Raw genomic sequence first — 16750 nt, 5'->3', positions numbered from 1 at the left:
GCTAACTATTTGATTATTCTACTCAATCCCTATCATTATTTTTCTTCTTCCCCAAGACTACTTTTATTTCCCAGGGTAATGCCACAGAGCAAGATTTAGAATGTGTGTGTGTGACTTTCCTTTGTAAAGTGGGAGACAGCTGGTTATAAAAAGGGAGAGGGAAGCTGGACTCCAAGGACTCCAGGTCCATTCCCAGGTCTAGTCCCATGGGAGTCGAGGATCTGGTTACTGACTCTCTTAAAATCCTCCTTGCCCCGAGAGTTGCCTCTGACAAAGTCTCCATGTCTGAAAACAGCTGCTCTACATCCCCTTCCCTTCTGCTCTCTGTCCTCTCAATGTTGCCTCTGAAGGAGTTCTGGAATCTGTCCCAAGCTCTTTATCCCCTCTACCACTCTGGCCACCAGGATCTTATTCCACCTGAATGTCCACAATCACCCCAACACCTACGCCTCTTTCTCCAGGCCGGGTCCATTCCTTTCCTACTGCAGCCAGAGTGAGCTTCCCCAAACGCAAATCCGCTGGTGAACCAGCTCTGGCTTGAATTCCTTCCAGCTCCCCCAAGCCTTCAGGAATCTGAGTAGAAAGCCTTATCCCTCTAGTGGCCTTCTCCTTTGTCTTGCTTCCCTCAAATCTGCAGCCTGGTCAGAAATTGCCAACTTTTGGAACATGTACCCCTGGCCTTCTGGGTACATTTGCGATGCCACTGCTGCTTGCACAATGGAGCTAGAAGGAATCTGACTGCGTTGGTCTTTGTTTGGACCCTCGCTGTTTTCCCTTAATTTCTTGAAATGTCAATTTCCTTAATCGTTAAAACAGAAATAATAGTACAAATCTCAAAGGGTTCGTCAGATTAAAGGGGTGTATTGCCTGGCACACTGTTAATGCTCACATAATAAATGCAAACTCATTGTTATTGTTTTTATTATTCACGTTGCACTGTTATCTGTTAACCTCTGTTACTGCGCCAAACCATGAGCAACTAGAGTCCCCAGCGATTGTTCTTATTGTGTGCATCCCAATGCCGAGCCTATAGTAGGAACTTATTACTTATGAGTAAAGTATCGCAAAAGGATAAATGAAAAAGTAGCGCCGAAGGAGCAAACCTGACTTTTAAAAATCTTTTTTTTAGTGGCCATCGTGTATATTATTTCACCGAAACCCCTCGACACCAGAGGAGGTAGGGGTTATTCCTATTCTGCAAATGTGGGTGTGTACTCTGTAAGTCAGCCTACCTTTAGTGGCACGGAGCTCATAGGAGCCCACATCCCGACCCAGGGAGCGGGATGGATTGGACAAAAGTGGGAGCAGAAGTGGGCGATAGGAGGCCACGATCCCCTCCAACCGCTTTAAAATTTCCCGCGGGCTGGGCCAGCCTTGGGCACAAACCACACCCCTCTAGGAGTCCCCGCCCCTTACGCTCCCAAGCGCCAACCCGCAGCGAGCCAGGCTCCCGGCCAATCAGAAGAGGTCTTAGGCGGGCGCTGCGGTTCAGCAAGCCAACAGGCTGGCGGCCGGAGCAGGGCTTGCCCGGGCGTGTTGGAGCTGCAGGTTCCCTGGACGCCACGTGCTGGCGTGAGAAGACTCGCTGGGCTTTCAGGTGATCTCGGGGACCATGCTGGGGATCGCGGGGTCGGGTAGGCTGGCGCGACGTGTCCCCGGCCGCAGGGCCCCGCGCGGTGTGTCCGCCGCCGGGTTGTGGCGGGGGACGCCCGGCCGGGCCGGCCCGGCTCCCGGGCTCTCCGAAGTGCAGGCCTGGCCCCGGGCGCCGCCTGGCCCCCATCCCGCCCTACTCGCGGGTCTCGGGCCTGAGTGGGCGGCGCTGGACGATGGGACTCGGCCTGGTGGGCGTCTGCCCGGCCGCCGCGACCAGTGAGTGACCAATGCCTCAGTCCTTCCCTGGGTGAGGCCGGGCCTCCCACACGTCACTCCTCGGAACGCCGGCGCCGGGGGAGATCGTGCAGGGCTCTCCTCTGACTGTTATCGTCTTGTGAACTTTTTAGTAGCACAGGGGATCTTATCGAGCCAGCTTTTCTCAAATTCGGGCGATTATTAGTATCATGGCAAGGGGGTGGGGCCGCGCACTCTTTGAAATACAGATTCCAGGCCACGTTTCCCCAAATGGCAGTTACGAAGGTGTGGGGAGTAGGCCTGGAAATCAGCCTTTTAAACAGACGTTTAAACAGACTAGGTTGGGGAAGCCCCTAACCTAGTTCAGTGCTGGATTTCATAAACCCTCGTTTTAAGTTAGGAGACAGTGCCTTGGTCCAGTTGATCTAGCTCTTTAGGGCCAGAGCAGGGTCTAGAACTGCTCACCTTCCTGATCAGCCAGCAGGTTGGTGGCCCTGAGGCCACTGGGGATTCTGACTTTGAGGTTCCTTTGGGCCTTTGCCCAAAGGCCTGGTGGCTCCTGATTCAAAGTGCTGGTTCTGGGCTGGAGAGAGATTTGTTTGCCTCACTGAAATACTTTTATTTGAGCAAAACTTCTCCTGAGCTTCCCTGAGCTCCATATGGGAGCCCAGGATGAGGAAGGTGTGCCCTTGATGATTAATTGTTGGTTCTGACGTGTCAGCTAGGTCAGGGCATGTAGAGAACTGCTTTCATCTCTTGCAACACAGGGCCAGGGCCACAGAGACCTTTTTTCTCGGGGATCCTAATTTCTGGCTTCTTTGAAACCTTGCCAACAGTGTTAGGGAAGCCACTGACCCTTGTCCTGGCCTCAGCTCCTGACCTGTAGGGTCCTTAGCCGCCTCAGAGAAGGGAAAGGGCCCTCCTCCCCTACGAAAGTCAGTTATTAGTGGGTCTCTGTCTTCTTAGGCCTCCCCATTACTGGGCTGAGACAAATTGAGGTTCTGTATTTGTCAGCCTTAATATGTGACTTGTCAATATGAAGAAGTTGATTACAGTTAAGAGCCCTTTTAAAAAGGAGAAGACTTCTTGGGGAAGGGATAAGCAAGCAGAGGGAGGATGAGGCAGGATGGGTCACCGTGCCTCCCCCTGGCCCAGGCATCACCAAATGGCAGTTCATCTCCCCTCCCATTTCTCTTAGCCTCTGCTGCTATTGCGCAGATTCGTATGTTCTCCAGGTCTCTTCCTATATGGCAGTTGTGATCCCCCTCGCGCTAAAACTCTAGGGAGATTGGTTCCCATCCACCTCTGGATTAAGCCCAAACTTTTACCACTCTCCAGGAACAGTTCTTTCTCACTGTCCGCACTGCACTCATCTCCTCGCCCCTTACCTCCTTGCTTTCCAATTGCTGCACCAAACTCCTTGCTTTCCCACAATGGATGTGCTTTGCCTCCTGGACTTTGTGTCTGTGTTTTTTTCAGTCTGGATGCCCTTCCCTTCCCAAGCTCCCTGGTAGACCTTTCTGAAACCCTTCAAAGTGTCCCCTCCACTGCCAGGGTTTTTCTAACCTAGCGCTTCTGCTTTTTAAATACCTGGCCTGGTGACTCAGGCATGGGTCCTTTGTCCATTGCTCCCATCCTGAGCACACTCTTGTAAGTTTCTGACTATCTCTCTCCCGACCAAACCAGAGTTCCCTGAGGATGTGGTCACTTCCAGCTCTGTAGTCCCCACAGTCTGGCAGATAGCAGGCCTGGTGTCAGCTTCTGGAGAGGATCCGCTCCATGCCAGGTCCCGGGCTGGCTGTAGGGGAAGGGACAGAGACAAACAAAGCTCTCTCCCTGCCTTCAGAGTGCTCTGAGGTAGGCTGTATGTAACTATTGACTTTGAAGAGTGCAGTAAATTCTCTGATTGTGCTGCCAGAGCAGAGAGGGGTGAACTTCTTTGCTCCCCAGTTAGACTGTAATTGTCCGGGTTCAGGGCTACTGTGCCATATTTCAGTGACCTCCCTAGGTGCCTTTGGGGCTCCCTCGCTTGACCAGCCGAGACCAGTATAGGGACACCACCTTGGGGTAGGAAAAGCCACCAGAGTGTGATGGGCTTCCCAGAGTGCAGACAGAAGGTGGAGTGGTAAAAAGCGGACAGGGGCAGTTCCTCCAGCCAGCCCTACCTTGTGCCTTATGCCCAAATGGCATCAGGCTGAAGGTGGGCCCCTCTTCCTCAGCCCTGGGGTACTTTTTTCAGGTCTTTGCCCCTAACATGTCCACTGATTCCTCTCCCTTCTACCTGGAGGGCTACTGTTCCACGTTCACACAGACTTAACCTCTTCAGCCTGTCCTGCTTCCCTGGCGCTTCTCACGCAGCCCTTCACACGCCTTCTGCTCCGTTTCTGTCTCTGCAGTGAGACTCAACTCTTGGAGTCCAGGATCTTTCTTTGTAACTCTCTGCCCAGCTCTTGCCACAGTTGGGACCCCAGAGGCCTCAGTGTGGCATTGGCCTGTGCAACCCGGAGGATTGTTCCAGAAGGGCTTCCTGGAGGATGTAGAAAGGGTAGGGGGGATGTGAGTGGGAAGGGAGGCAGGAGGAAGGCCTGTGGGTTGGGAGTCCAGGCTGAGGCAGCTCTGGCCTGGGAAGAACTGGTTACCAGCCATGAGCAGGAGTCTTCACCTCTGGGGGAAAGGGAGCATATAATACATGCCAGGAGGGAATTCCCCGGTGGTAAAGTGGTTAGGACTTGGCGCTTCCACTGCCGTGGCCTGGGTTCAATCCCTGGTTGGGGAACTAAGATCCCGCAAGCCGGGTGGCCATAAATGAATGAATGGATGGATGAATGGATGGATGGATGGCCCGGATTCAATCCCTGGTTGGGGAACTAAGGTCCCGCAAGCCGCATGACCAAAAATGAGTGAATGAATGAATGAATAAATAAGTAAATAAAATAAAATAAAGAAGCAAATTATTAAAAAGGCAAAAGGGACTTCCCTGGCAGTCCAGTGGTTAAGACTCCGTGCTTCCAATGCAGGGTGTACGGGTTTGATCCCTGGTTGGGGAACTGAGATCCCACATGCCGCTCAGCCAAAATAAATAAATAAATAAAAGGCAAACAATAAAAAGATAAAGTCCTTTAAGAATATATATATGTGCAGGGAGCATATAATATATGCAGATATGCAGTTTAATGGGGATTTGGCCACAATCCAAATATACACTAACCGAGGGAAACTTGGGACATGACACTGCTGACTCCACAGAAAATCCCTTTGTTCCTATTAAGAATAGTTGATTCAGGAGTTAAGGATGAGCAGCTAAATTTTATCCAGATGTACTAGGAAATAGCATTTTCATGAATACAGATGCAACTAAAATTGGTCACCTATAAACATTTTAAAGGCTACATCAAGGTATATAGTCTTGACTAAAGACAGATTAATGACCCAAATGACTGTAATAATTAGTATTCTTAATAATAATAGGGTGGGGGAGGGAAGGATTGGGAGTTTGGGATTAGTAGATGCAAACTATTATGTATAGGATGGATAAACAACAAGGTCCTACTGTATAGCACAGGGAACTATATTCAATATCCTGTGATAAACCATAATGGAAAAGACTGTGAAGAAGAATGTATATATACGTGTAACTGAGTCCCTTTGTTGTACAGCAGAAATTAACAACATTGTAAATATACTTCAATAGAATTTAAAAAAATAATGAATAATAATTTTAAAAAATATATGCAGATCCTAGCACACATGGATTGTGCCTTTTCCTCTTCACACGGGAAGGGTAGTAGGGCCATTTTACATGCAAAGAACCTGAAGCTCAGTGGTTAGGTAACTTATACAGAGCTGAGTTAGCCCCTGCTCTACTTCAAAGCGCTGGTTTTCTGGTGTGTTCAAAACATACTGGCTGACTTAGTACAGCAAACAAGATGAGGTTTTCCAAGCTACATCCTTCACTGTTGGGAAGATGCCGGCCTTATTGCATGGGATTTGCAAACCCATGTGAACAACAAATATTTCCTGTGGCAGTGGTGTGTGACAGCATCTCTTTACAACCCAGCGTTCAGGGATGGAGAGCTTGTGGGAGGTACCACAGGAATCTGCAGCACTATAGGTCAGGGCTTTTTCTGTTTCTCTTTTAGAGTTGAGCTGGTTTACCAGCACACCAGTGCCTGTAGGCTTCAGTGATTAAACTACATGTCCAACTGTATTTAAATGTTTGTAGACAGTGTTGTGATGAGTGAATTAGAAGAAAGTCATTTAATAGATTACATCATTTTAGTTAACACATACCAAAAATACAACTATTGTGGGCTTCCTGTGAAATATTTTCTCCAGGTTTTGCCTTGCGTCTTTCGTTCACATTTCATAAAGTTTTTGTTTTTGTTTTTTTAAAATAGGATATCATATATATGCCATTTCTGTAACCTTTATTTTCTCATAGCCATACCTCTAAAATGTTTTGATGCTAATGGTATTGGAGGTAAGCTATGGCTTGGAGGTTGAGAGCATGGATTCTGGGTTCACATCAGCCTTTGTCTATGTATTAATCGGGCAGGTTACTTAACCTCTATGCCTCAGTTTTTGTACCTGTAATATGAGGATAATAATGCTTTGTTCAAGTTGTTGGGAAGATTGAGTGATTCCATGTAAAGTACTTAAAAACAGTGGTTTTGCAGGTGGTATCGATTGTATGAGTGCAATTATTATTAAAACAGGTCCTTGACTCCATCTGGGATGCTGAGACAAAGTGTAGGGCTCTGGGGCAGCCTGGCAGTAGAGCACTGCAGGGAGGGAGGAAGAGAGGGATGGAGGGGCAGGGCTGGCCTGGGACACTCCTCACCCAACCCCTCTGCCCTATGTGTTCTCTCCCCAGGCTGCTGCTCCGTAGGCAGATTACCTCCCAGACCTCCCTTGCCCTGAGCGGTGAGCTGATTGGGATGGTGGCCCGGGAAGCTCCTGAGTCTGCCCAGTGCCTGTGCCCTTCCCTGGCCAGCCTGAATGCCAAGGATGTGCTTCGGAGGAAACACAAGAGGAAGAGCCGACAGCACCAGCGGTTCATGGCCCGGAAGGCCTTGCTGCAGGAGCATGGGTTGCGGAGCACATCCCCGGAGCCAGGATCCTCCCCAGGCACCGAAGCCGCCAGCAGTGTGAGGCAGCGTCCAAGGGCTGAATCTGGAGGTGCCCCATGCAGCAGAAAGCCCACCCCCAGAGAATCTGCTGGGCCCTTGCCCAGCAAGTGCGTGGCTATCGACTGTGAGATGGTGGGCACGGGACCCCGAGGGCGGGTGAGTGAGCTGGCCCGCTGCTCCGTGGTGAGTTACCATGGCGAGGTCCTCTACGACAAGTACATCCAGCCTGAGATGCCCATCGTGGACTACCGCACTCGCTGGAGCGGCATCACCAGGCAGCACATGCGCAAGGCCATCCCCTTCCAGGTGGCCCAGAAAGAGGTAAGGGCAGGGCTGGGGGCTTGGGGTCAGTGTGATGGGCTGGGAAGAGCAGCCCCGGGTCTGAGTCAACACTTAGCCACTAGAAGCGAGAGACCTTGGGGAAGTTACTTAACTTCTCCAAACAGTGGGTTTCCTCTCCATAGAAAAGGGTGAATAGAAATCCTGCCCTACCTGCGTGGAAGGGGTGCTGGAGTGTCCCACGTGATAGTGTTTGTGGAGAGGCCGCGCCAACTGTAAGATGCAAAACGGCTTCTTTTCTGTTATAAAAGCACTATGTGTCTGAGTAAAATTTGTAAGGCCCACAGTGCTGTCACCTTCAGGTGTTAAATGTTTTGGTGTTTTTTTTTTTAATGTTAGTTTTTCATTGCTTTGAAAAAAATTAGTGTTGGGACCACACTGACATGCCAGGAATTCCCAAACGTCCTCGAGCATAGGAAACACCTAAATCCTTATTAACGATCTTGGATCCTTGTCCTCAGATCCCTACGTAGAGATTCTGATCCTGCAGGTCTCTAGGCCTTGGGAGGGCTCTGGTGTGTGCGTTCCTAAAAACTGTCATGCTGTGTAAACTTGCACGATAAAAACCCCAGAGCTGATGGGGAAAAAGGGGTTAGGGACACAATGCCCAAAAAACTTCATTAATGACACCCCAAAAATAAAAAGATAGAAACCTTATAACAGTGGGAGCACAGTTTTGCACAGGTTCAGTGGTTGAGAAATGCGTAAGTACGGCACTTTGCCTTGAAAAGACCTGGAGCGCTCGGGGAAGTGGGTGTTGGGGGGGGGAGGTGGCGGCTCGCGCTGTGGGAGGGGTTGAGGGAGTTACCCGAAGTCAGGAGGTGGGAAGCCAGGTGCCCGCAGCACGCTGGTGAACTGCGCTGGCTGGTAGGCTTGCAAGGCGTGAGCGCTTTCGGGATTCCCCAGTGGCTCTGCTCAGCTAGGTGAGGTTTCTGCATTCACTTTCACCCTTCTGTTTCTCAAGGGCAAAATTTGCATTATTCTCAAGTCACATCCTAATATATCAACCGTGTTGGAACATTTTGCATTTTCAAACCAAGTGTTGTAGCAGAACTACTTAACATTTCTGGTTTATTCTTGGGATGAGGTGCATTTAGGAAATACTGATATTAGTCATCTTGTGTCTTCCTTTTTCACATAAGATACACCCTAAGGATTTCTTTCAAAAGGTTATTTATCAAGCAGGTTGATCAGGAATAGAAGCAGCAGGAAGGGAGGTAGGTGATGAGCCCTCCAGCTCCCTGGTGCTTCCCTCAGCCTGCCAAGAGCTGGACCACATTGGATCTGCCTGGACTCTGAGCCAGTGTGGAGTGTGCTGGGTGCCTTCCCACCGCGTGGCTTGTGTGTGTGTGTGTGTGTGTGTGTGTGTGTGTGTGTGTGTGTGTTATGGGGGGGTGGTGACTAGAGTGGGGTGGCCCGTCCCTACCACTAAAGTCTAAATGCACCTTATCCATACGCCGTGAAGGCTGAGTTTAGCGATAAACCACGTGTCGCCAGCAGAGGCAGCTGTGGGAGGCCGGTGGCGGGTGATAAGGAGATGCCCGTGGCCCTGGACGTGGCCTCCCTAGGGCCTGAGGAGGGCGGGAGGCAGGAAAGAGAGGCTCGCATTGTGTAGCTGGTCAGAGCTGAGCCAGAGAGCATGTTTCGAGGGTGAGAAGCGGGAGTCCTGTACAGCAGAGGGGCAAAGGGACAGAATCCTGAAGATAAGGACCGTTCATTAATGCTGTAAAAGCTGCCGTTGGTGATACGTCTCCAGTGCCTGGCACAGTTCTGGGACTTCACCCTGACCCCCTCCCGTGTGCTGAGCTGTCACAGAGCATCACTAGTCCAGGCAGACATGGTCCCTGCGTGTTACCATGAGCTCACAGTGGGGGCAGCTGGACAGGCCACGCGGAGCTGAATGTGTGCTTAGAAAATGTGGTGAATCCCCCGAAGGAGAGAACAGCGGGGGTCCTGATGGCGTTGGGGGAGCCCTCCTGATGTGTAAGCTGAGACCTGCCTGAGAGGAGTTGGTGGGGGGCGGGTGCCGGGGGGCTGGCGAGGTCTTCCGGGCTGAGAGAGGAGAGCCTGTGCCGGCAGGAAAGAGTGCTTGTATCGGGTCACTTACCCGTCCAAGAGCCCCTTAATGCTCACTACCACCCCACCAATGCCGTCGCCAGCTTTCCTGTTTTGCAGGTGTGGGGGAAGCTTAAGTGGCCCCCTGATTATAGCAGGTAGTGAGTAGAGGGTCTGGATTCAAACTCGGGGCAACTTGGTTGACAGTGGAGCCCGTGGTCACCCCTCTGCGCTGCCTCACTCCAGAGGGGTCCCCGCACCCACTGGTCAGGGTGTCAGGATGTGTCTTGTGCCCGCCTGACAGTGGGGCCTTCCCGACTCCTCCTCTGCTCACAGATCCTCAAGCTCCTGAAGGGCAAGGTGTTGGTGGGGCACGCCCTGCACAATGACTTCCAGGCCCTCAAGTACATCCACCCTCGGGGCCAGACCCGGGACACCACTTATGTCCCCAGCCTCCTCAGCCAGCCCAGCCTCCACGCCCGGACCCGCGTCTCTCTCAAGGACCTGGCCCTGCAGCTGCTGCACAAGAAGATCCAGGTGCGTGGTGCAGGGGGGCTGGGGGAGCGAGAGGGCCTGGCCTGGCCTGGCCACGGACAGGCCGGGGGCTGTGCCTCCAGCAGGCCAGTCCCAGTCCTGGGGCTCCCGCGTGTCCACACAGCCCTGGGTGTTTTCTCTCCACCGCCCTCCTTCCCCAGCGCTTTGTGACAGCCAGCCACACCCTCCCGGGCTGCTGTCGTTCAGATCTGTCTCCCACCCAGTTCCTGGCTCTGTCCCCACGCTTGCATGTAGAACCCCATCTCCTGCAGCCTTCGGTCAGGGGCAGCTGATCGCTCTTGCTCCTGCTGTGCTTCACATTCATAATTCCATCTGCTCCTCAAGCCTTTGAAGCAGGGATTTTTTTTTAATAAATTTATTTATTTATTATTTATTTTTGGCTGCATTGGGTCTTTGTTGCTGCACGAGGGCTTTCTCTAGTTGCGGCGAGGGGGGGATACTCTTCATTGCAGTGCGCGGGTTTCTCGTTGCGGTGGCTTCTCTTGTTGTGGAGCATGGGCTCTAGGCACAAGGGCTTCAGTAGTTGAAGCACACGGGCTCAGGAGTTGTGGCTCACGGGCTCTAGAGCGCAGACTCAGTAGTTGTGGCTCATGGGCTTACTTGCTCCGGGGCATGTGGGATCTTCCCGGGTGAGGGATCGAACCCGTGTCCCCTGCATTGGCAGGCAGATTCTTAACCACTGTGCCATCAGGCAAGTCCCAGAAGCAGGGATTTTTAACCAGGTTTTCTATTTGAGGAAACGGGCTTCAAGAAACTAGGCTTGTGGTACAGCTGGGATTCTAGCGTTTGTCTGTGTGACTAGGACCCATGCCCTTCCCGCTGTACCAGGCTGTACACCCGCATTCTGAGAGTATGCGTCTCTGGGCCAGGACCCAGCCCGGGCCTCTGGGCCCCCACCAGGACTGCGGGCAGTGATGCGTGGGCTCTCGTCCGCAGGTGGGCCAGCACGGGCACTCGTCGGTGGAAGACGCCGTGACGGCCATGGAGCTCTACCGGCTGGTGGAGGTGCAGTGGGAACAGCAGGAGGCCAGCAGCCTCCAACCCCACCCTGAGGACAGAGAGCCCGACAGCAGCACAGACATGGAGCAGTACATGGAGGACCAGTACTGGCCGGAGGACCCGGCCCAGGGCGCCAGCAGAGGAACAGGGGAGGCACCGGGCAGAACGGAGTGAGGGAGGAGAAGCTCCACTGGGGAGCGGGGACCAGGAGTGGCTGGGGCCGGATGCCACCAGTGTCCCCCAGGGCCTAAAGTGTTGGGACCATCTGCCCACAGCACAGTCCCCGATTCTGTGGTTTTGCTGATGGCACTTTATAGGCACCATGAAAATGGCAGGTGGGCTAGCTGCTAGAGCCCAGCAGGAGTAGGGGATGCGCCGGCAGACTTCCCACCCCCAGGCTGTGCTCTCTAAAGGGATGATCTCTCCCTGCTTGGGGGCGGGGGGGTGTGGGTGTCCCTATTCAAGAATTTCCTTGTCTCGCCCGAGTGCCCTGGGGTAAAGCTCTCTTCCTGTTGTCACCATCTACCTCTTCCTCCACAGTCATTTTCAGGAGAATAACTACGCCCTGAAGCTACAGAGTTAAGGCCACTCAGGGTCATTTTGTCCCTTTCTCTCAGAACTGGAACTCTGGCTGTAGCCATCGTAGGAGCTGCCAGGCTACAATGGAATAGCAGAGACCACAGCTCGTGGGGAGCTGGGTCCTCACTTGCTCGCCACCAGAAGTCACCAGGCACTATTCTGGGAGGAGGGAAGGCAGATAGGCTTTGGGTGGAGACTGGCATATGTATTTTGACCCAAGCCAGGCATTCCTCCTGCCCACCCAGCGCTAGGCTCTCTTAAGCAAAAGTCTGAGAAACAAGACAGCGGTTTGAATTCTGGGACCCCTGTGCAGAATTGCCCACAGGGATCTTTATTTATTGAGAGCAAGGCCACGGGTCTGTAGGGGAGCAGAGGGCGGGTCCACTGGGGCCGGGCCGGGCATTGACAGCTGTGCAGCTGTTGCACTCGGGTGGGTGCCCCCAATCACTGTGGTGGTTGGGTTTTCTCCAGATTTCTAAAAATGTTCTGTGTCGGGATTCATCCCCTACCCCCTCTTTCCTTGTTTCCTAAGGGGCAGTTTGGGGGTATTGGGGTAACCCAGAGCTCAGGTCACACAGAACCTTTGCGCCCCATCTTTGCTCATCACTCAATAGCTTTGAGACTTAGGCAAGTGTGTGACTTCACTCTTGAGTCTGTTCCCTCATCTGTAAAATGGGGATAATGACACCACCTACCTCACAGGGTTGTTAGGAGGATGAAGTGCTGAGTGCTTGGCCCAGTGCCTGGCGCCTAGTAAGCCAAGGTCAGTGCGAGCGGCTGTGTTTTCTTTAAGGATCAGTGTTGCGCTTTCCGGGTATCACCTGAACACGCCCTCGCGTTGAGTGGCTTTGACCCAGACAGGACTGTCCTCGTGGCTGTTCCAGCAGGTGGGGCACAGGCCTCTGAGGACAACTCAGAGGTTCCGGGCTCTCACCGTTCCCCGTGATGTGTGGATTTCACGTCAGTCTGAGCAAAGCAGCAGGGCCAGGAAGGGGGAGACACTGAAACCACGCAACTGCAAAAGCAGGGCCGCAGATTGTTCTGGGAGCTGGCTGAGTCACTGACCACGCCTGGCCTGGCTCCAGGACTTTGTTCTGAGTTCCTTAAATGTCTGTAGCTGAAGCCACACTCTCAGTTGAGAAGTAGCTTTGGTTCTTTGGTCTGTGGGTTGAGGAAGGATGGAGCTGCTAGCAGTGGGGAGATGTACTGGGTTTAAAATCAGCTTTGTTGTAAAACCTGGAAAAAAACTCAATTGAAAAGTGGGTAAAGCGGCCTTTTCTTTGAATTCTTCAGCTAGGGTGGGAGGGTGGCTTGGGGGAGGGATTGTGGAGATGCTGGCGTGCTGAGTCTTGCTGGGTGCTTTGACCTTTGAGGCGGGCGGCTTTCAAGATGATGCTTTGGGATGTAGCAAGAAAATACAGAATTTATATAGTTTATTATTTTTTTTCCTTTATTTTTTATTTTTTTTAACATCTTTATTGGAGTATAATTGCTTTACAGTGGTGTGTTAGTTTCTGCTTTATAACAAAGTGAATCAGCTATACGTATACATATATCCCCATATCTCCTCCCTCTTGCGTCTCCCTCCCATCCTCCCTATCCCACCTCTCTAGGTGGTCACAAAGCACCGAGCTGATCTCCCTGTGCTATGCAGCTGCTTCCCACTATAGTTTATTTTTGAAAATTTTATAACTGCCCTAGTATAGAGCACAAGTTTATTAAACTTGTTTCTCTTTGAAAGTATGTACTCACTTTTTTTATTTTTAAAAACTTTTTTTAGTTTTAAATATAAAATACACAATATAAAATTTACCATCTTAGCCATTTTTAAGGGTAGAGTTAAGTAGTGTTAAATATATTCACATTGTTGTGCAACCCGTCTCCAGAACTGTATTATCTTGCAAAACTGAAACTCTATTCTCATTAAACAATAGCTCCTCATTCCCTCCTCCTTACAATGCCTGGCAACTACTGTTCTTTCTGTTTTTATGAATTTGATTAGGTACCTCATGTAAGTGGAATCCTACAGTATTTGCCTTTTTGTGTCTGGCTTATTTCACTTAACATAATGTCCTCAGAGTTTGTCCCTGAAGTTGTAGTATGTGTCAGAATTTCCTTCCATTTTAAGGCTAAATAATAATTCATTTGGATGTATATGACACCTTTTGTTCATCCATCCATCCATACATCAACAGACGTTTTGGTTACTTCTCCCTCTTGGTTATTGTGAGTAATGCTACTATGTCTCTCCAGGACCCTGCTTTCGATTCTTTTGGGTATACACCCAGAAGTGGGATTGCTGGACCATGGTAATTGTGTTTGTTTATTTATTTATTTTTGGCCACGCCGTGGCTTGCAGGATCTTAGTTTCCCCCGACCAGGGATTGAACCCCGGCCCACAGCAGTGAAAGCTCAAGTCCTAACCACTGGACCGCCAGGGAATTCCCTGTGTTTCTTTTTTTTTTGAGGACTCTCTATACTGTTTTACACAGTGGCTGCACCATTTTACATTCCCACCAACAGTGCACAAGGGTTCTAATTTCTCCATATCCTCACCAACACTTGTTACTTGTGGTCTTTTTGATAATAGTCATCCTGACAGGTGTGAGGTGATACCTTGTTGTGGTTTTGATTTGCATTTCCCTGATGATTAGTAATGTTGAGTATCTTTTTCACATATTTATTGGTATATAGTTTATTTTTAACTCATTCTTTTTTATGTCTGTGTTTTAAAAAATGTATCCCAGGGACTTCCCTCGTGGTCCAGTGGTTAAGAATCCTCCTTCCAATGCAGGGGACACGGGTTCAATCCCTGGTTGGGGAACTAAGATCCCACATGCCGCAGGGCAACTAAGCCCGCGCGCCGCAACTACTGAGCCCACACACCTCATCTAAGATCCCGTGTGCTGCAACTAAGACCCGACACAGCCAAAAAAGAAAAAAACAACAGTATTCCATAGCACCGTTTGACATGTTTTAAGTTGAACCACATTAAATTGCTGATATTTGACTGAGGTGTTTCCATCTGTGGTATATAATTTAGAAATTCACATACACACTTTAGGGGTACGTGACCAGCTGAGGTTGGAGACAGTTGAGCTGGATTCCAAAGGGCAGGTTGCCTGTAGGGAGAGGTATCTGACCCACTGTTATGATTCATCCACTCGGCCTGTGTCCTGTGTTGGGGGTTCAGAGAAGGCCATACAGTGGCAGCCTTCGAACCTGCCAAAGGCGCTGCAGGTGGGCCAACTGGCAGGTTGCGTGTCTTGTAAGGCTGAGAGGTTTGCCCTGAATGACTCACTTTCCTCCTGACTCAAGGAAATTTGTGGATTGGTCTGGCCAATGAGTGACACCAGTTAAACCTGGGAAGCATCCCCACTAGGAAATCCCCAGCCCATCCCCCTGGCTGGGGTCAGGGATTCCTCCCCTAGGCTGTTACTCACCAATGCTTGTGTCCAACCTCAGAGCGCACAATACATTTGAAAAAATTCGGTGTGATCCAGGCAGGGTTCCAGGTGCTGGGGGACCCCCACAGCGAACCAGGCAAGTGGGAGGGGGAACAGTAAGTGAACAAGTACAATATGTGGTATCTCAGATGGCATCAATTCTTATAGAAGAAACCCGGGAAGGGGATGAGGGTGTAGTTTTAAATAGAGGCCAAGAAAGGCCTTGGTGGGAGACCTGAGGGAAAGGAAGAAAACTGGATAGATAACCTGGAGGAAGAGCTTTCCAGACTGGCACAGCAAATGCCCAGGCTCTGGGGACAGAGAAAAAGCCAGTGTGCGGGAAGGAGGTGAGAAGGGGGTGCTAATTGAAGGTGTGGGAGAGGGGCTGACCTTGTAGCACGACTGTACATCTCCTCGACCTGAAGGCGCAGACCTGATTATACCCCTGCTAACCCTAGGGCCTAGCACGTGATGAATGAATTAAGGAATGACTGATCTCTTCTGAAGAAGTCAACATGTGAATACACGGAAGGCCATGAATTTAGGTCAAAACCTAAAAAAGAGTCTTAGATTGGATAGTGGTGCAAGATGAGATTGAAAAGGCAGATGGGACAGATGTAAGAGGGTCTTGGGGACTGCGTGGGATTGAGGTTTGATTTTTTTTTTGGACAGCAGGAAATCACTGTAGGTTCTTGAGCAAAGTGCCATGACAGTGTAAGAGATTCAGTTTTGGAGAACTTAATCTGGTAAGATTTGAAGGATAATTTAGAGCAGGGCATGAAGATGGAGGTAGGGCAGGTGAGGACTGGGGTAGGGCGTGGGTAGAAAAGGAGAAATGCAGAGAAGACTGGAAGATGCAGGTTTGCAGTTGACCACGGAGCAGGTTTAGGACCCGTGGGGAAAAGAATCGCAGGGGCGAGTACGTGTTCTGTCTGAGTCCTGAGGTGGCCAGTGGAAGAGAGGGGGTGAGGCCTGTAGTGGGGATGTTGATGTGGGCCGATCACCAGAGGGTGCATGGGGTCCTACGGGGACTGTAGAAACAGAAACCTCCAATTGGATCTTTAGGGGGTTACTTTTTCAATGCATTTAAAGTAACGGGAATTTTGTTTCATCTCCCCCTAAATGAGGGTGACAATCCTTTATGCATTTGAGAAACAAAAAATTCCCAGACAGCCTGAATTCAAGAAAAAGTAGCTCATTCAGAATGGGAACCCCAAATAACCTCTTCTAACTCAACTTCCCACCAGTTGAACGACAAACAGGAACAATGACTTATCCTTTAAACATACTTCAGTATCTGGTTTTCTTTTTGAGGTCTGTAAATGAAGCTGGATGTCACTTGGTGAAAACACTGAGAACGTGGGGAAATTCCTTTCCAAGCCACAAATCTTTGTGACAACGGGGGGCTGTCAGATTCGGCAGCTCAAAGCTTGTTCCATATGGATCTGGGGTAGGAGGCAAGATGGGAGCGCTCAACTCACCACAGTATATAATGGACAATTTCCTCACTAAAGCTGATTCTATTTTTGCCCCGGATGTAACTCGTTCATTTATTCAATAAATGTTGAGTGCTCCCTATGTGTTAGGCATTGTTCTAAGGGGTCAAAGTTCTAGCTTGGGAGAGCGTAGCCCCTGGGAAACACGGCCGGGCTGGTGGGGCTCCCTCCAGGCCTGCTTCTTGTCGTCAAACATGTCAGTCCAGCTGGAGGCAGAGCACGTCGAGGGCAGACAAATGACCCTTTCTGAGGCATCCCTGAGCCAATAGAGGCCGTAGGGCTTTACTGGGTCGGCAGTGGGGGC

The 16750-nt window shown here is 50.7% G+C and overlaps 1 protein-coding gene across 1 annotated transcript; it reads left to right on the top strand.

Moving 5' to 3' along the window:
• Positions 1-1496: 1496 nt before the first annotated feature.
• On the top strand, positions 1497-12766 carry AEN (apoptosis enhancing nuclease). Its single transcript, XM_061179963.1, has 4 exons — positions 1497-1597; positions 6722-7298; positions 9708-9908; positions 10863-12766. Exons 2-4 carry the CDS (start codon positions 6786-6788, stop codon positions 11097-11099), a joined length of 951 nt encoding a protein of 316 aa, XP_061035946.1. The 5' UTR covers positions 1497-1597; positions 6722-6785; the 3' UTR covers positions 11100-12766.
• The last annotated feature ends 3984 nt before the right edge of the window (positions 12767-16750 follow it).

This window comes from Eubalaena glacialis, chromosome 2 (genome assembly GCF_028564815.1).
Source record: "Eubalaena glacialis isolate mEubGla1 chromosome 2, mEubGla1.1.hap2.+ XY, whole genome shotgun sequence".
In the NCBI taxonomy this organism is placed as follows: Eukaryota; Metazoa; Chordata; class Mammalia; order Artiodactyla; family Balaenidae; genus Eubalaena; species Eubalaena glacialis.
Note: the sequence above shows the minus strand (reverse complement) of the source record. Positions and strands in the feature narration are given on the sequence as shown.

Coding starts and splice junctions, on each gene's coding strand:
- AEN (XM_061179963.1), top strand. CDS start 6,786: ATGGTGGCCCGGGAAGCTCCTGAGTCTGCCCAGTGCCTGTGCCCTTCC. Junction 7,299..9,707: donor TCCAGGTGGCCCAGAAAGAG/GTAAGGGCAGGG, acceptor CTCTGCTCACAG/ATCCTCAAGCTCCTGAAGGG. Junction 9,909..10,862: donor TGCTGCACAAGAAGATCCAG/GTGCGTGGTGCA, acceptor TCTCGTCCGCAG/GTGGGCCAGCACGGGCACTC.